Here is a 19,408-nt window from a genome sequence, read left to right as displayed (position 1 = left end):
AGCAAAGGTCGTCGGGAATGGGATTCGAACCCGCGACACACTGTCAGGCTGGCATTGCAGCCTAGGGTGCCCGGACCCACGCCAGCTTCCGGGCCAACATTAGTTTTTTTTTATCCATTGTGAGTCCAGTAAGTCCACACAGCATTGTGCTTGCCTAGACCACACAAACACCCACACAACCACACACACACAATATGAAGACACACACTATCTCCTACACAAAATACATGCATTGCATACTCAGATAAGATCACACAAACATACAAACCCACAAAGACTGCAACCAAACACCACAGAAAGAGACGCACACTCACTCACACACGCACGCACGCACACCACCACACACATTCATTCTCAAATCTTGTGAGTGCAGATGTTGTTATGGCAACCCCTTAGAGTGGGTGTGGCCTGTGAGGGAATATGCTGTAGGGCACACAGGAGCTGCAGGGACTTGTTACTGCTGATATCAAAACACACACGCACACGCGCGCACACGCACACACACACACACACACACACACACACACACACACACACACACACACACACACACACACACACACACACACACACACACACACACACACACACACACACACACACACACACACACACACACACACACACACACACACACAACCAGTATCTCTAGAGCTCTCAAACACATGATGTACTGTATGAAACAACATTTCCACTGACAAACAAACAGACACGCAAGTACTGACTGTGACTAACAATAGAATCATATGATGTCTGCACTAGATGTGCGCACAGCGCGCACACACACATAACATCACATCACAGGCACAGAATGACACTCAGAACATCAAAGGCTGGCGTTAGCCAAACCAGAAGCCATGTCTAACAAACAGAGAGCCGCCAGACATAACATACAGACAAACGCCACAGTCTAATGTTTCACTACAAAGTAACGTCACTCCATTCCACAAGACTGCTACATATAGTTGAGTGTGGACTGTGGAGACACACATAATATGGCATGCAGGTGATGCAACACGCATGCATGTATTGTATGACTCAATCTCTCTCTCGCGCGCGCACTCTCACAAACACACACACATGCACACGTGTGAATTCATGCACCGACAACAACAAAACACACAGACACACAAATGGATAAACACACATACACCATATGACACTTGTACACACAGCGCTGGTCGTAGATATTAGGATAATTCAGCCTACGCTTACTATGAAAATGAGCAATTCATTACTGACATAATGAATAGAGAGAAATGCAATGCTATACCACAGCACCATACAATAGACAGACTATGGAATGTAGCTTGCAGCAATTAGCATGTAAGACAAAAACTTCCACGCTAGGCCAAACTGTACAGTACTGATTATGATAAACGTGTACCTGCATCTTCACACATCTTGACATGATCACATTGATCAGTCTGTCTGTCTGTATATTATGTCTACATACAGCATATGGTGATATCTGTATACATCTGACTATCTGCTTGTGTCCCTTTTATGCCCATTCATTTAGAGATCCCTATTGGCATATTGGTCGGATCTGGACAACCGGATCTCCACTCTTTTTGGGCATATTGGTCGGACAACCGCCAATCCGACCGACTTCACGCCGAGCACCGCACTCCCGTGGAAGTCATCGGTCAGGCGGTTCTCAAGATGCATAAAGGACAGGTACTCACACACAGAATCTTATAGAAGGATGTTTAAACGGGAGAGGAAATACTTGATATCAGGTACTATATCAGTGGTTTTCAAACTTTTTGGGCTTCGGTACCCCCTATTCCTGATTGCTGGATCCAAGTACCCCCTTTAATCGACTGTTGAAAATAAAAGTAAGTAGGCTGTTTTCTATAACAGTAAAATTAGTACTTAATTTGGTTTACAGTTTTACAGAGCAGCACGTTCACATACATTTGTCAATGTTTTATCATTAAACATAACAGTAAAATAGATTTTCCATTTTCTCTCATGTACCCCCTGCGTAGTACCTATGCGTACCCCTAGGGGTACACGTACCCCCATTTGAGAAACACTGAGGTATATCAACGATGTCATTGTTGGCAGTGGGGAGCAGACCATTAGGAGCCACTACACGACTTGCATAGTTTGAGTATAGAGAACACCGACACTGCTTTATACACACTGCACATAATATTGTATGCACACACTAACATACTGTGCAGCATGCACATATCTCATCTGCACTTTCTTAACTTTGCTCAGTAAGTAACATGATACCCTCATAGTGGTTGGGTAGTAAAACTGTCAGCGGGGCCGTATCATTTTATAGGTGACGATAAGTCTAGACAACAAGTAAAAAGTACTGCACAATGTGTTAAATGACTGTGGGTTTGCGACTAAGATCAATGTGTATTCATGTCCTTTTAGGGAGGAATGACATCCTTCATCCCCAGTGCCACTAAGAGGTTTTGTCATACGGTTACTTTCCCAGACATTCATGAATCATTAAATCCGTCCTTCTCCAGTCCACACGACGTCTCAGTCCTATGCTGAAGGAAATGTGCTCTTTACAGCCGGAACGTTTCAAATGTTTGTTCGGGCCTACAGATACGAAGCACAACTCTCTGATATCAGAGCCTTGCATGGCTGCTGTTGCTCTAAGGTTAGGCTATAATCATCAGCTTGTGTGGGAAACAACACAGCACAGTGGACAATTGTTTTGCCCTGACACACACACACACAAAAGCCGGAAATAGGCTTTTTGAGAAAAGACAAAAAAGGGGGAAAAGAGGGAATGACACAATGTCCCAATAGTAGAGAATGACGGGTCCTCCTCACAGTGAACAGGGCACACAATGTGTGGGTTAGTAAAATAGGATGTGTATTTAAAAGTATATTTTATATAATATATATAGGGAACAAGGAGGGGAAGATGATTTCATGTTAGAGGAAGACAATTTCATATTATAGATGCTGTGAGTGAAACTACCGTACATTATACAAGTTCAACAACAACCCTATAGATTGACATTATACGTATTACACTATGACACCACAGAATTATGACTAGTGACTACTTAAATGAAGTGCAATATTTGCCTTTTAGACGTTAAATATATATATTTTTTTTTATGTAAGCGTATGTTGCTAGCTTGACACATAATACCGTATACCTTTGTGGAAATAGATCTTTGATTTGATTTGACTAATATATGCTTTTGGTTGATTCCATTTACTTATTTTTTCCCCAACAGTGATTCTTCAGCATCATCTATCAGCCAATATTTTTGTAGGTGACAGTATTTCAAGTTAGTTCAGCACCCAATAGCCATTCCAAGTTAAGTCTTTTTGGAGTTCTATTCCAAATCAAGTGAAGTCTGGATGGATGGACTACGGTATAGGGAACTGTCCTCCCTCCAGCTAAACATGAAAAAGTGCCATCTGTGAGTGACTGGTATATGAATATAGGTATTATACTGTACATACATACAGTTATTATACATACATACAACAGATTATATGTAGCCATCCTTGCAAAAAAGAGAAACCTTTTGTTTTATTCAACAATATCACATAAAACATGCAGGCATCAAAAACTGACTCTGTGTGCAAGGGCCAAGGGGCTATACTCAGCATTGAGATCAAAATGTGTCCGTGCCTGCATGTTATGTGTAGCCATTTATGTTTGTCACCTGCTCTTTACTTCTCTTCTGTGAATATTGAATAGTGCACTTTTTGCCAGCAAGGAGCTCCTAATCTGTTGTATGTTATTGTACAAATAAAGTGTGGTAATGATGACATAAGACAGATGGGCTACATGAGATTATTCTAACAAGAGGATAAAATATGCCTCAAAACAAAGTCAAGAGTAAATGTTGGGGTCAACTAGTGGGCAGGCTAATCATAGTGAACAACTTAATTACAGGACAAAGTAGTCAAATGACTGTTTTGCCAGAGCTTTTGAGTGAATGTGGGCATGTACATGGATGTAAGAAGGCTTCAAATTTAACTTCAAGAATTTGTTTTCCCCAAATAGGACAACATATCTTTGATGGACCTCTGACTATTCTGGTTCTGGCTGAGCAACAACATCCACAACCTTCTATTCTGGTGAAACCTGACTTGCATTCGGTTTCATTGTCTGGGCTGTGGTTGTGTTTTGTTGCTCTTGATGTGAACACACTGATGTATTTCACTGTGTCTCTCCACACTGGCAGCATGTCCCCCCATTCGAATCGCACTACTCTGTCTATCTGCCATTGAAAGATTTAGACCCTGGTGTCGGGTACTGTAGGACATCTACTGGTTGATAACTATTGCCTGAAGCTCATAATGCAATATCTCCCCTGACAAAGCCAGCGTCTTTCTAACATTCTTGGCAGAGTCGTAGACATTTGGTCGCTCATGCGGGACACCCGGGCCTGAGCTTCAAAGTAACTCTTGACTCTTTTAAGTAGCTAAGTTTAGCCTCTACTACCATTAAAGACCACAAACCCTTCAGATATAAAATTGTTTTGTCAATGGTGAACTAAGGCAATCAACTTCAGTGTTGGACCTGCATGTAGTAGTATGCTCAATATTCTGATGGCGGTGTGGAATGTGATAGGATAAGTTTCAGTGTTCCAACAATGTGATAGGATGTGATAGGACAGGACACAGGTTTCAGTGTTTCAAAAATGCTCCTACCTGATTGCTGGGCTTGTGTGGAGAGGACGTTCCAGGGATGTTGAGGGAGTGGCTCCGAGTGACGGCTGCACCAGTGGAAGCCCTCCTGGGCTGCGAGCGAATCGACTGCGAGGCCTTGGGCTCGGTCTGCGGGCTACTGCTGTTACTCCCTTCAGTCTCTAACACGGCATCCCAAGGGTCCCCAGCAGACACTCCTGCTGGCACCAAAGCCTCCCCGTCTGCCGGGGGGGCATCCTCACTCTCAGCCTTACGTTTGTTAAGCGGGTCCAGGTCCAACCAATCAAAGCGGCTGATGCTCGAGGGTTCCGCCGCTGCCGACACAGCCGTTGGCTGCTGAGGCGGCGGGTTGGGCGTCAGAGCACCCCCCGTCACCCCCCCTGCCTGCGGTACCGAGTCCAGTTCCATGCTGGCCGACCGGCCGTTCTTCACGTACTCCGAGGTGCTGGCGATCTTGTCGAACAGCTTGGCCATCTGCGGATCGACAGGAGGCTGCTGAAAGACCATGGGCGATGCGGCCGGGATGGGAGTGAACGCCATGAAGGAGGGCTGCTGGGCCTGCAGCGACATGAAGGGAGACATGGCTGGCGTGAATCCATTCTGGAAGGACCCCGGCTTGGGGAACGGGGCGGTGGGGAACAGAGGACCCGGCTGATGGGTGGGCGTAGACACGTTGGAGCCGGAGGACGGCGTGGAGAGCACGGGAGTCCACTGGTTGCTCTGGAAGGGCGAGGGGTTGCAGGCGTGACCCCCCGGGTACGAGTGGCTGAGGTTGAAGCCCAGCAGCGAGGAGGGCCGGCCCAGGGCGTTGATGCTGTTGGAACCGAAGCTGTCGTCCAGTAGCAGCTTCTCCAGCTCTTCGTTGGTCAACTTGTCCACGTCAATGTCACTGAACTTATCCTTTTCTGGTGGCTTCTTTGTCTCTGGGAAGAATATGAGGTCCTTCTCTGGTCTGCCGGCGTGTAGCGAGGGCTGAGGAGGAGCAGCAGCAGCTGTGGATGCGGACACGGCGCGTTTTGAGGAAGACAAGGAGGCCGTGGAGGAAGACGAGGGCAGCGGAGCGGGAAGAGTGTTTCTCTTGCCCCGTTGCAGTTTAGCGAAAGCCTCCTCCTCCATGCGGAGGGCCTCCTCTTTACCCACAACCCCCTTAGGCGGGGGGACGTCCAACTTGCACCCATTACCACTAGATATCTGGGCCATGGTGTCAACTGGAGGGTGCCATGAATGGAACTAGCTGGAAGGTCAGAGTGGTTCAAAATGCTGCCGGACAAAGATTCTTTAAACACCTGTAAAAAGATGATATAAAATAAAGTTAGTTGTTGAACCACATAAAAGATCACAGATCAACATTAACCATCAGCCAAATGTCTACTCCACAAGCCTTGCTGGCACATGACCATGTTCTGAAGAGTGGGAGAAAATGCTGATGATGGATAAGATTTCTGACAGGAAATACAAGAGGATATAATGTAATGAATAATTACACGTTTGACATGGACAAGGTAAAAAAAATAATGAAAAGTAAATGCTATTAGCTGCATTGAAAATGTTTAATCAGATTGAAATAATTTAGAAATAGGCCAATTCCTCTGCTCTGTCTGCCTGGCGCACGCACACACACACACACACACACACACACACACACACACACACACACACACACACACACACACACACACACACACACACACACACACACACACACACACACACACACACACACACACACACACACACACACACACACACACACACACACACACTTGGAGCTGAAAGCTTGCTCCTGTTGCATCCTGAAGCAGTGGACTCGTTGAACATAGTAGAGGGGTATCACATTGAATGGAAAAGAGCTGGGACATTCTTTTTTGTTGAAATCCCAAATTATTGTGAATTCCCTCTCTCCACTACAGTCCAGTATTTGATTTTAAAAAATCATATTATCGTCTAATTAGGCTTTTGGAAACACCCCAGACAGTTAAGTTGCTTGATTCAATATTTAGATATTTGATATTCATTTTATCAGACACACCCCCTTCCTATACAAACCCATTGTAACTTCAAACTCCATTTTAACCATAATAGATTAATCAAAAACACCTGTTCTTGGTTCGGGTGACTCATACCGTCCTCCTAATACGCAAGCTGTTTTTTAAATTACCCTTTTCATTTATTTTGTTTTATTTTGTATTTTTATTTATTTTTTCCTTTTCCAAAATTATTATTAAAACTAGAAGCAGTGCTCTTCCGACCACAGGTCTCCACCAGGTCAGGTATGTTATTGTGGCTTCCTGGTGGCGCTATAAAGGCCAATGTGAAAAGGGTGCCATGTCTTCTGCGGCCTTTAACGCAATGTGACGCTGCATGCATGATTTGAGGCATTTTGTCCCAAAAATGAGTTTGGACAAAAAGAAAATTTAAATGTGAACAATTTTGTAAATCTTCTAAAGTAGCAAATTTACAAGCTCATAACAGTGTAACACGTTATGAGCTTTTAGATCGACTATTATCAAAATAATGAAGAATTTCATTAAGTTAAAAGGCATCAAAAGTTCATATATTGCAGTGTATTTGCATAAATAAGCCCAAACAGAACATTTATTTGCTCTGCTTACCCCAATCACTGCTACTGTCTGTCTGTCACTTGCTTCACACAAAATCTGCAGTTACCTTTCCCCGCCCGTAATGCATCCCTATTGGCTGGTAGCCAGCTGTTTCCAACCAAGAAGGTCTTCTTATTGGCCAGTAAGGACGTCAAAAAGCCTCCAAAAGCAAAGTCCACAAATTGGGTGGCACACACACAACAGTTTAACAGTTCTGCACTGGTTCAATCACATCAAAGATTTGTGGTGTGGCTGAAAAGGAGGTGAAAAGAATGGGTGGACTACTAGAGAAACAGCCCCAGACAGTGTCCCTCCCCAGTGTAAATGAAGCCTTTGATACAGTAGCTACAGTACTACAGCCTGCAGGGAGAGGGGAAAAGAAAGATAATCACAAGTTTCAGCCACGTTATCTGATTCTGACTCATGCTGCCTTGGGAAGTCATGACACCCCTACTGATACAATGCACAGGCAGTGCACAGAGGGGTCCATAGAAAATGCCTGGTTAAGCGCATTAACATTTAAAAATGGCTTAAAATGGCCAATCTACAAGTTAAAATGTACTATTAAAAACCTGGTCAATTTCAATGCATTTGACGGAATGCCCCGTCAATCAACGTTCACATTTTAATGCCTTATTGACCCTTCTGTCATTTGTCCCATCTCTGGACAACCAATAATGCCTGACATTTGGCAACTATTGATTGTCATTTGTCATGTCTGCAAAACCAATAATTACTTTTATTGCTAGTGGAGTCAAGGACAACAGTGAGGTCACATACTTCCACATTGCCTATGTATGACATTCATATTGATTAGATTTAGCACTGGTCAGATTCAGATAGCTGGCCACTAACTAAAACTTCAACTTCTCTATGACAGACAGACAGAACTTTATTGCTCCCTGTGGGGAAATTCAGGTGTCACAGCAGCAACAGCAGTTAGCATGAAACACAGTAGAGTAGAAACTGAGATTAAAATAAAATATATATATACATAGAATAAAATAATAAATAGACTTATCCATAAAGCCACTTTTTGCACATTAACGGCTTATTCGCAAAATGTTTTTATGGAAACACTTCAAAATGCGAATAAACTTTAATTATCCGCAAAAAAGATTATCCGCTTGGAGGAGGAGGATTTTGATAACCTGACTTGCGTCAGATGGTGGCAGTAGTGCGTAGGCTACCGCTCTACTTTACCATCTGAGATCTCTCGGTGGGAGTTGATCTGAGCGGCTCTGAGCCAATAGAGTCTGATTGCAGACCACGTGGATGCAGACAGGCCAATATGAGTGGTTGGAGTTGGCACTCCCAGACTGTGACAGAGAGACGGCCACATCCAATCACCTGCTAAAGAATTTCAAAAAATGGCCCGCCCCTTACATCGAGTCTGCCCGAGAGATCTCAGATGGTAAAGTAGAGCGGTAGCCTACGCACTACTGCCACCATCTGACGCAAGTCAGGTTAGGATTTTGAGGCTTTATCGAATAAACTAAGTGAATGGAAACGGGTCAGACAATAAATGCAAATAAAATATGACGTTCTGGTCCATATCGTCCTCCTATAACACTTTCCCCCGCAGCTTAATTAACGTCTATTGTATAGCGTTAGCCCACAAAACAAACCGGTTGTTACACACGGAGTGAGTAGTGACCCTTCGTCATCACACCTTGTTGCGCGTACCAAAAGTGGCCGTACAAGCTCACAGCAGCTCGCATCTGCGATGCTGCAGGATGCAGTCTGCCCGGAGGACTCAACCGGGCGGTGGGGCGGCCGCCTCGGCTCAGGGACGCCCCTCGGGGCACCCCGGCCGGAGTCGCTTGCTCTGTGCTCCCGCCGGCCGCACTTTCTCCACGGCGGTGCGTCGCGGCTCTGGGTCGGGATGCGTGTGCAGCGAGTCACAGCAGTGCCCTCACGTCTCTCGGTCTGAAAAAATCTGCCCCATCCCAGCTCTGTGCACTGTGTGCAAGCCCTCGGGAAGTGTTTAAAGCACGTCGGTTACACGGACCCAGGCAGGATCTCCCAAGAATCGCATAATTTCACCAGTTTAATGGAAACGGGCTAAATTCGCTTTGTCTTAATGCGTATTTCTGATAATTCGCTTCCCTAATTCGAATAAGTTTATGGAAACATGGCTTTAGTCTTGAATTATGTTGACACACTGCAGTTTAAAGAAGCCCTCCCTACAAATCAAACAGTTAAAACAAACAGAGAAACTAGTATGTGCGAGGAATCACCGATTCACTTTAAGTGGCCTTATTGTATTGGAGCAATAGCAAAGGAAATTGGACATTTATCAAACACGGAAGTTCTTCTGCAGAACCTTAGTCTTCAAATCCCTGTTTTAAGAAATAGCCAACCAGCCTAACATACCTACGTGTCATCTAATATTAGCAGTGTGTGTGTGACATCATGTGCAAAACATTGCTGTAACCTGTGTTTTGATATCCTGAAATGACATGGCACTTTTTCAAAGCAACCCATTCATCCAATGATCACCCCCCCACCCCTCTCTCTCTCTCTGCCATTGTGGCGCTGAAGGCTGGCTGTGCTGGGTTCAGGCTGGCCTGGTGCTATTGTGCAGTTGTGGAATTTGGCATGCAAGGTAGTCAAAGGGCTTTCTGTGTCTCACTCTGTCTGTCCCCGCCTCTCTCTCTGTGTCTGAGTTTGCGTGCACCTTGACTGTCTGTCTGTAACTCTTCTTCAGTTCACAAGCATGTCTCTCTCTCCTCCGTTTGTTGTTTTATTTGTCTCTCATGTCTCTCTCGACTGTCGGTCAGTCTCTACTGTCTCATCTCTCTGTCTTTCTGTCTCGCTTCCTCTTTTTCTGTACCATCATTATTGCACCCGTCTCTCCATCTCTTTTCTCACTGTTTTTACAACTTTGCTATAAAACTGCGTTTGTCTCTCTCCTTGCTGTGTTACCAGCAGTGTTGGGCAGTAACGAATTACTAATAATATATTACTGTAATATTATTACTTTTTCCAAGGAGTAATAAGTAATAAGTAACGATTACTCTCCTAAGTAATATTGCCCAACACTGGTTACCAGTAGGGCTGTGATATGGACAAATCAAATAATACAATTGAATAAAGAAGGCACTGGAGCAACTCGAATGATTGGAGGCTTTTTATTTTAATAGCAGGGCGCGAAGCACAGAAAAAATGTAGGAAACATTGCCGACTTGTCGTTTTTGTACTGTGCTTTGCATCATGCTATTAAAATAAAAAGGCTCCAATCGACCGAGTTGCTCCGGTGCCATCTTTATTCAGTTATATGTGTCCAACTTGAGATGCGCCGGATCGGCCTGATTTCGCCTTGAGGCGCGGCGGAATATTGCTTTAATAGAATAGTACCATATTTGTGAAAAAATAATCCTTGATGTGGATATTGTGATAGTAATTATGGTAACCATCATTTTCCTAGATCTGATGGGTAGATGAGCAAATGGGATATTTTTGCTCTTCGTGAAAGGTTCTGGGGCATAATTGATTAAAACCAGGAAAACACAACAATTACTCCATACAGTATCACAATATTACGACATCAAGATGCCAGGCAATATCTAGTAATATATCATATCATATCAAACAACATGATATCGATATATTGCCCAGCCCTTATTAGTGGCATATTGCAGGCCTGCCGCCGGTAGTCAAAGGGCTTTCTGTGTCTCACTCTCAGTCTGTCCCCGCCTCTCTCTCTGTGTCTGAGTTTGCGTGCACCTTGACTGTCTGTCTGTAACTCTTCTTCAGTTCACAAGCATGTCTCTCTCTCCTCTGTTTATTTATTTTTTTGTCTCTCATGTCTCTCTCGACTGTCAGTCAGTCTCTACTACTGTCTCATCTCTCTGTCTTTCTGTCTCGCTTCCTCTTTTTCTGTACCATCATTATTGCACCCGTCTCCCCATCTTTTTCTCACTGTTTTTACAACTTTGCTATAAAACTGCGTTTGTCTCCCTCCTTGCTGTGTTAGCAGTCCTAGTAGGACAAATCAAATAGTACAATTGAATAAAGAAGGCACTGGAGCAACTCAGATGATTGGAGGCTTTTTTTGAATAGTAGGGTGCAAAGCACAGAAAAATAATCATTGTTCAATGTCGATGTAGGAAACATTGTCGACTTTGTCGACAGTTTTTTTTCCTGTGCTTTGCATCCTGCTATTAAAATAAAAAGGCTCCAATCGAGTTGCTCCAGTGCCATCTTTATTCAATTATATGTGTCCGACGTGAGATGCGCCGGATCGGCCTGATTTCCCCTTGAGGCGCGGCGGAATATTGCTTTAATAGAATAGTACAATATTTGTGAAAAAATAATCCTTGATGTGCATATTGTGATAGTAATTATGGTAACCATCCTTTTCCTAGATCTGATGGGTAGATGAGCAAATGGGATATTTTTGCTCTTCATGAAAGGTTCTGAGGCATAATTGATTAAAACCAGGAAAACACAACAATTACTCCATACAGTATCACGATATTGCAACATCAAGATGCCAGACAATATCTAGTCTCATATCAACCAACATGATATCAATATATCGCCCAGCCCTTATCCACCTGTTTCCGCGAGAATTTACTGTTGCATTATCTGTGGGACACTTCCGGTTAACAGCAGACATACAAGCTCACGTCGCGTCGCAGATGCAACCGTTGTGAGCTTGTAGATCACACTCGGCTGCAGCACCGGAAGAACACCTTCTGCGCAATGCACGATGGGATGTTGGAAAGTTGTGGATTAGTGGCATATTGCAGGCCTGCCGCTGTCTTCTCATCAGCTGCGTTAATGTCAGCATCGTGGCCACGCTCCAGCAGGCAGTGACAACGTAGCAGAGCTCGTTAAACATTTCACTACCAAGTGTGTGAAGAGAAGCCACTCAGGCTATTCTGGTAACGTGCTGGATTGATCTAGACTATTTAAGTCTAGACTAGGGATGCCTCGATCGGATCGGGTGATCAGCGAGATCGGGTGATTTTCAAAAGGTCGGAATCGGGAGAAAAATATATGGATTTTCTTTTAATACTGTATATATATTAAAAGAAAAATCGGTATTGGCAGATACTCAAAATCAAATGAGCTAAAAAAACGAGATCGGGACATCTCTAGTGTAAACTAAACAACCCTTCACCAAGTGATTTCACTAACTGACACACCTTCAACCAAATGAGGGAACATTGTTGTTAAATTAACTTATTATGTAATGTAATGGTTTGTTTGAGGGGTGCACTGCACAGATGCAGATCCTAATTTTGAGTCTTTCTCTTCACATAATTGAATAGAGGTGTTGTTTATTTATTATTAAGACTTCAGTCAATCTTCAAAGAGGTAGAACCATCCAGTTGAATGTTCTGCTGTCTATTATTTTGTAATATTCAAGGTGGTGGACGTTTCGGTTAAAACATATTTCCATAATTCAAATGAGGTTCACACAGGTCCACACATTAAAACCACATACACTTTTAGTTTTAAGCCAATGTTATTGCATGACATCCATGTTATGTAAAGGGGAATTTTTCATAATTTAAACTTCAATGCCTGGATAAACAAGACGGTCATCACTAGTTTGTTATAAAATATATGCATTAAAGAGAATTAAAAGACGACGTCACCCATTTACATTTTTCATAGGCTATAATTGGTCCTCACTAATGCTGAGTCTGTCTCTCAAGAGGAGGGCTGTGGACACATCTGAAACCCACCTACCAGTGACATCATCATTAAGCAGGTTTTATTTTTTTATTTTTTTCATTAAAGCTAGAACAATGGCTTCCATTTTAGCATGCTAACTTTTCCAGGAATAGAAAGCAGACCGTTTCTATTAGCTTGTATTCCCCATCAATAATGATGTCATCGGTAGGTGGGTGTCTGAACTATCCACAGCCCTCCTCTTAGACACAGACCAATTAGACAAAAATGGTACCATATCATTAGTGAGGACCAATTATATGAAGATAGGTTAGATTGAAAGTTGTTCTTTTGTATTGGATATTATCTTATAAGTTAAAGTTAGTTAAAGTTAAAGTAATACTATTTTTCACATATATTGTTATAAGCGAAAAATGGTGTTGATCTAAAGACACGAATAGTGTATGTTTATTCAAAACATTCTGTCTGACTATTTTAAATTGTATTACTGTAAAGAAATAATTGGTTTTGTGCAGGGGTTACATTTATCCCTTATGTCCTGTTCACTAATGTGCAGTGAGCAGCCTTGGTTTAAATGGTAATGAATAATTGAATAGTACAGATGTCGGCTATCTACCCTAATTACAGTGAAAGAAAAATGTTTTATGCACTTGAAGCACTACTGGATCGATAACAGAATGGAGCCAACCTCCCGTAATAAAAGAAAGCTATGACCCAAGATGGCCCAAGTTCTTCCAGTCCATAAAAGGAAGCAGGTAGTGCGACATATGAGGGAGTACAGAGTCAAGTACATATTGAAGATAACTTCACTGCTGGAGTCTTGAGAGACCACAATACGAAGCTGGGCAGGCTGTTACTCTGTCAAGGCAGACGATACTACCAATAATATTCCCAACACTCCAATACAAAAGCCTGGTTGACTGGAGGAAAGGGTTCGCAATAACAAACAAGACACAGGCTATTTTAAGATCTTCTATTACGTTAGAGTGAGGAAAATCTCCTGAGTCCTTTCCATTTTGGTCTAATGAAGCTGGATGGGGTATTTTTGTGGTACGTGGCCTCTACTGACAAATAACACTATAGGGCTGATATTGTAGTGATATAAGCTTTCCAAAGCCTTGAGCTTTTTCACTCCCAATAGTATAGCAGATGTTAACAAAGCACTGACAACAGAAGCCCATCAAAGTGCAAAACAACACCATTAAACATGGGAAATAAGTAACCAGGGTAACTTTATGAGCTTTATGTATTGTATGGTCATCCGCTGCTCCTGGGTAAAACAAAAATCACACCCGTGTGAACTGAGCGGTGGTTTACCCCCCCCCCCTTCCCCCCTGTGTGTGTGTGTGTGTGTGTGTGTGTGTGTGTGTGTGTGCGTGTGTGTGTGTGCCTGGTCTGGCCTGGCCTGAACAACAGCGCCCCTCCCTTAACATGTGTGGTCATAAAAGGTACTGCAGGCCTGCAGGCTACATACAGACACACACGCACGCACACACACACACACGCATACACACACGGCCACGTATAGGAGACGGTGTAACCACCGCTCAAAAATAAAGATTCAGTAAAGATACAGAGCAGCGCCGGATGTTCTCCTATGGGCTAACCATCACTGACGCTGGCCTGTTCATAACATTGGACCTACAGTATATACAAACAGCACGACAGTACCCTTTAACCGATTCTACAAATGCTTTCTAAATAGCAGATCTACAAGCTCACAACACCTTGCACTGCGAGGTGTTGTGAGCTCGTATATCGTCTATTTTCGGCAAAGAGGTTTGGGGACGGGTAGAGGGGGAAAAGAGTACAGAGTAAAAGGTCAAGTTTATTAGGTAATGACGGCTCAAGTGGTTAAATATCTGAACACACAAATTGACATGAATCCAAAATACAATGATGATTGTGCTGTCAAACGATGAAACTATGTGGAATCGCAGATTTAAAACACACATAAAGCACACATGCTTCATCTCTCTCTCAACTAAGGGGTCCTCTGAAAAACTTATGTTGATATATCTAATAGCTCAAATCTAAAATAACACAGATGCTTTCTCGGTTTTAAGTTAGATTTAGTTGCATGCGGGTTCACTGCAGCCCGCACAACACGTCGTGCTCTGGCGCATTGTGTGCAGAAGATTGACACCAGCACTATCAGGCTTTACTGTCATGGGGACATGGTGTTAGATCGGGTGGTGGGGTACACAGATGTGAGCTACAGTCTTCCACATGTCGTCCCCAAGGCCAGTGTCCCATGATGACAGTAAAGTAATAACAACACGAATCAGTGGAATCAAAGGCTATCCTTGAAGATAACCAACTTGTGCATTGGTGAATGCCTGCAAAGCTAAGAAGCCTAAAAACTAGACTTTATTTCTAGATTTATGGAATGTGTAATGCAGAGGATTGCCTAATTGTCCAAGCTGCTGATTCACCAGATTACACCCCAAAGTGAGCACACACACGCACGCACACACACGTGCACACGGCACACGGCACACACACACACACACACACGCACGCACACACACACACACACACACTATTTCTCATGGTTCTTTTACTTCCTTCCTACAACAAGCACTTACATCCTCACACATGATCAGTCTCTCTCTCTCTCTCTCTCTCTCTCTCTCTCTCTCTCTCTCTCTCTCTCTCTCTCTCTCTCTCTCTCTCTCTCAGAGACAGTAAGGCTCAGAGAATTGTGTTACTTCTTGCTTCTCCAGTTGTTAACCACCATTGGTAAAAATGCCTGGGTCAGCAGCAGCACTATCTAAAGAGAGACTGATAGATAAAGCACTTTGCGACTAAGCTTTTCTGCACCAATATTGAGCCTCTGTTTTCAACAAACAGGCTAGTGCAATACCCAGTGTTTTCCCCAGTGTTGTAAATAAACAAGCACATTATAATTCAAATTCAACATTATCTTTTTTAAGAAAACATATAAAACACCTACTGTATTCAAATTCTGACACAAAAATATATAATACCTGGTGGTGACCTGGGAGCATTCTCTTTATGTTAAACTAAACATGGAAAACTGGTTCAATAACTGACTGAATGTGGATAATGTTGCTGGATAATGTTGCTCACCTGTCGGCTGACACTCACCTGACTGTGGAAGAGTCAACAACTGCTCACTGCTAGCCAGTTGCAACTATAACTAACTGCCTTCCCTGACTGTTTTCTAATGCTTTACATTGATTTGGGATTGTTTTATGCACAGATTAAACTCTCTCTCTCTCTCTCTGTCTCTCTCTCTCATAAGTATGCCCCCTCTTCCTGGGCATTTCATTAAACTATTCATTTGTATATCATCTGTATATACATTTTACATTCCATGAAAAATAACTTTAACTCCGGAACTGTAATAGTTTTAATTGCAGTAGGCTATATTATCTTACATTCAGGGGTACACACACAGTAAAATCCAGGGTACATTTATCCTAACGACTTCTGAGTGAGAAAAATGTTTTAACCAAAAGCACCAGTAAAAATCCCCATTTGTACCAGTTTCGGAGTTACAAGTGGATATACAAAACTCTTGGGGAGTTGTCATATAACGAAACTGTTATAACAACTCCTGGGGACATTTGAGGGATATGTCTGACTCTGTTCGCAGTTGCCAGTACAGTTTTAGTAACTTTGTTGCAAGGGGTTCAACAACAACCCCCACATATTATAGCCCTGCTTCCTAACCACAGACAGACAGCAGCAGAAAAACAGACTTCTTCAGCACGCAGAAGCTCCGATAACATTTAACTATAGCATCATCCTGATGAGATCAAGCACGGATCACTCTCGTGAACTTTGGAACAACTTGATTCAACACTTTAAAGCAACTCAGCCACAGCTCTGCCAACAAAAGTAGCCTACAAGCACCAGCAACGAGGAAATAATGGCTTATGTCATGGAGTTAAAGATCCCAAGTACACGTCTAACTACAACAGGCGAACGTTCTTTAAATACGGGGTTTAAAGTTGTATACGTACACGTTTACAGTAAAAATAATTATGATAATAAATATGAATTTCCCCACCTTCTAGCGGTGCGCTGTTTGTAGCCATTTTTCCTGCAGCTGCAATTTTTTTTCCATCCACTTGCACTGGCAGGACGTCACTTCCTATCCGAGAGCAAGGAAGATCAAAGAAGGAACGGACACCAACGTCATTTTCGTCATTTCAGGCTCCATGGGACGCCGCCATGACACTTTGGCCACCCAAAATTAACATTAGCGTCTATGAGCACTTCGTCACTTCCGCCACCCAAAAGTGGCCACCCGGCGTGCCAACTTCCGGGTGTTGTCTGTTCCTTGTAGATATTCCTTGTCCGAGAGTACAACTACATCCCATCGCTCGAAGCGACTCTCGTGGTGTGATTGGCTACCTGGTTACCAGGGCAACCAAGGACATCTAAAACGGTAAACAACAATATTTTAGTAGACCAGTGGTTCTTTTTTTTATGTATTTTACCCCGCGGATCCCCATTTGAAAAGATACGCAAGGGACCCCATAAGAGAAGCTTTTTACGGCTCTAGTAGTGATTTCCAAACATTTAATGTCACTTCTATCGCTTAAATTATAGCCTATTGTAAAATCAATGTCAATTTAACTCCGAGGGTGTTCCAAATGGAAACAAATGGAGGGTCCAGTTACATAGTACACACCCAATAAGGGTCCATTTGACTCCTATCTTAAACCATCATTTAGCTGGGGTCCGGGTCCCCGGACGCCACTTTGAGAACCACTGATCTAAGACAGGTAGCCTAAACAACAATATTTTAGGCCTGCTTTGAATTTAAATAAATGTAGGCTAGCAGCTAATTACAATATAGCCAACTAGGCCTATGTAACAAGGTGGCGTTTAATAGGCCTATTGTTTGTCTTGTATTTTATTCCCACTGCCTGTGTGTGTGTGTGTGTGTGTGTGTGTGTGTGTGTGTGTGTGTGTGTGTGTGTGTGTGTGTGTGTGTGTGTGTGTGTGTGTGTGTGTGTGTAATTGACAACCAACTGACTAATTGTGTTGTCATTGGGCCTACATAGTAAAATATGTAGGCCCAATATTATGGGATCAGATTCAAGTTCGTTTTTGCTTTTCAGAACTTCGGATCATGGGGTTGTAGAACGTAAAATAGTGAAACGGCCCCACCGTGTGGACAAAAGACGTAAGTAAAATTGGACACACACACACACACACACACACGCACGCACGCACGCACGCACGCACACACACACACACACACACACACACACACACACACACACACACACACACACACACACACACACACACACACACACACAGATTGATTGATTGATTGATTGATTGATTGATTGATTGATTGATTGATGTACTGACTGAGGTACAGATAGCCCAAGCCATTGAGGCCCTATTGAGGCCCCGGACATTTTTTAACACGTTTTCCCATCGGTTTTTGACCGGACAAAGCCAGATGTTGGAGTACCGCTCAGAAATGTGTACAGTTACTTACACTTGTAAGTGCTCTTTTAGAAGAGGGATTTTGGGGGGTCCCTAGCTCTGGTCCATAGCGTCAGTGGAGTTCTCCCTAACTCACTAACGCTATGGACCAGAGCTAGGGTGTCCCCAGATGACAGTGAAGTGACCCTTACAGGTCCATTTGGTTATGGGTGTCCTCTCAAATAAAACATTTGAGAACCACTAGTAGGCTACTAGTGGACTCCTAATGTGCCAGTGTCATAGTAAATCAGTGTTATACATATTCTGAAGAGAACCTGGAGACTGACATTCAGTAATTTGGACTTATGATCAAACTAAGAACATTTCGTTTTGACACAGTATAGTGTGTAAAAACAAAATCTAGAATTTGGCACGGACTACGAGGCCAAGTCTTGCCACATCTAGTCTGTACGTACATATTGATGACCCCTGCTTCCCCACATTACAACTTTTTTCACCTAGACAGACTAGAAATCTAAAAACTAGTATAGTAATAATAATTTATTCATGGCTAGAATTAATAGGGTCCAGGTCAAATATGATCTTTTGCCTGGGGGAGCACCTGAAGCAGCACAATCTTCATAATGTTTATTACCCATACGTTTATTACACACACACACACACACACACACACACACACACACACACACACACACACACACACACACACACACACACACACACACACACACACACACACACACTTTCTGGGGCCACAGCTGAGACAAAAAATACAAACCAAAACATAATGGTGTCTTAGGGCTGTATTAGGGCCAGTGAATACCACAAATGCCAGGAACGATCTTCTGTACCAGTCCGTGCCTGCATGGGGCACTAGTTTGTTATTCAGACTTCTGTCTGTGACCTTTGTTACAACTATGGATGTATAAACAGAACAAAGCTCTGCCCCACCAAGACAAACAATGTGCCGGCATTATCATTGTAGGCCGTAAGTATTGTTTGTCTATAAAGGACATGGCCGGCCAGGAAACAGGAATCACTGTGTTTGTTTTTATTATCTGAATATT

The 19,408-nt window shown here is 43.1% G+C and overlaps 1 protein-coding gene across 1 annotated transcript in view; it reads right to left on the bottom strand.

Annotated features, from left to right (window-relative positions):
* The window catches only part of pik3c2a (phosphatidylinositol-4-phosphate 3-kinase, catalytic subunit type 2 alpha), a 94,821-nt gene extending 77,819 nt beyond the window's left edge, over nucleotides 1-17,002 (bottom strand). Inside the window, exons 1-2 of the mRNA XM_080736763.1 lie at nucleotides 16,942-17,002; nucleotides 4,657-5,939 (exon numbers count right to left, since the gene is read on the bottom strand). Of these exons, the coding sequence (XP_080592889.1) occupies nucleotides 4,657-5,853 (1,197 nt within the window). The 5' untranslated portion in view covers nucleotides 5,854-5,939; nucleotides 16,942-17,002. The remainder of the gene's footprint in view (nucleotides 1-4,656; nucleotides 5,940-16,941) is intronic.
* Between the last annotated feature and the right edge of the window lie 2,406 nt (nucleotides 17,003-19,408).

This window comes from Nannobrachium achirus (assembly GCF_963921795.1).
Source record: "Nannobrachium achirus genome assembly, chromosome: 11".
NCBI classification, from domain to species: Eukaryota; Metazoa; Chordata; class Actinopteri; order Myctophiformes; family Myctophidae; genus Nannobrachium; species Nannobrachium achirus.
This window is presented reverse-complemented; position numbering and strand designations above follow the sequence as displayed.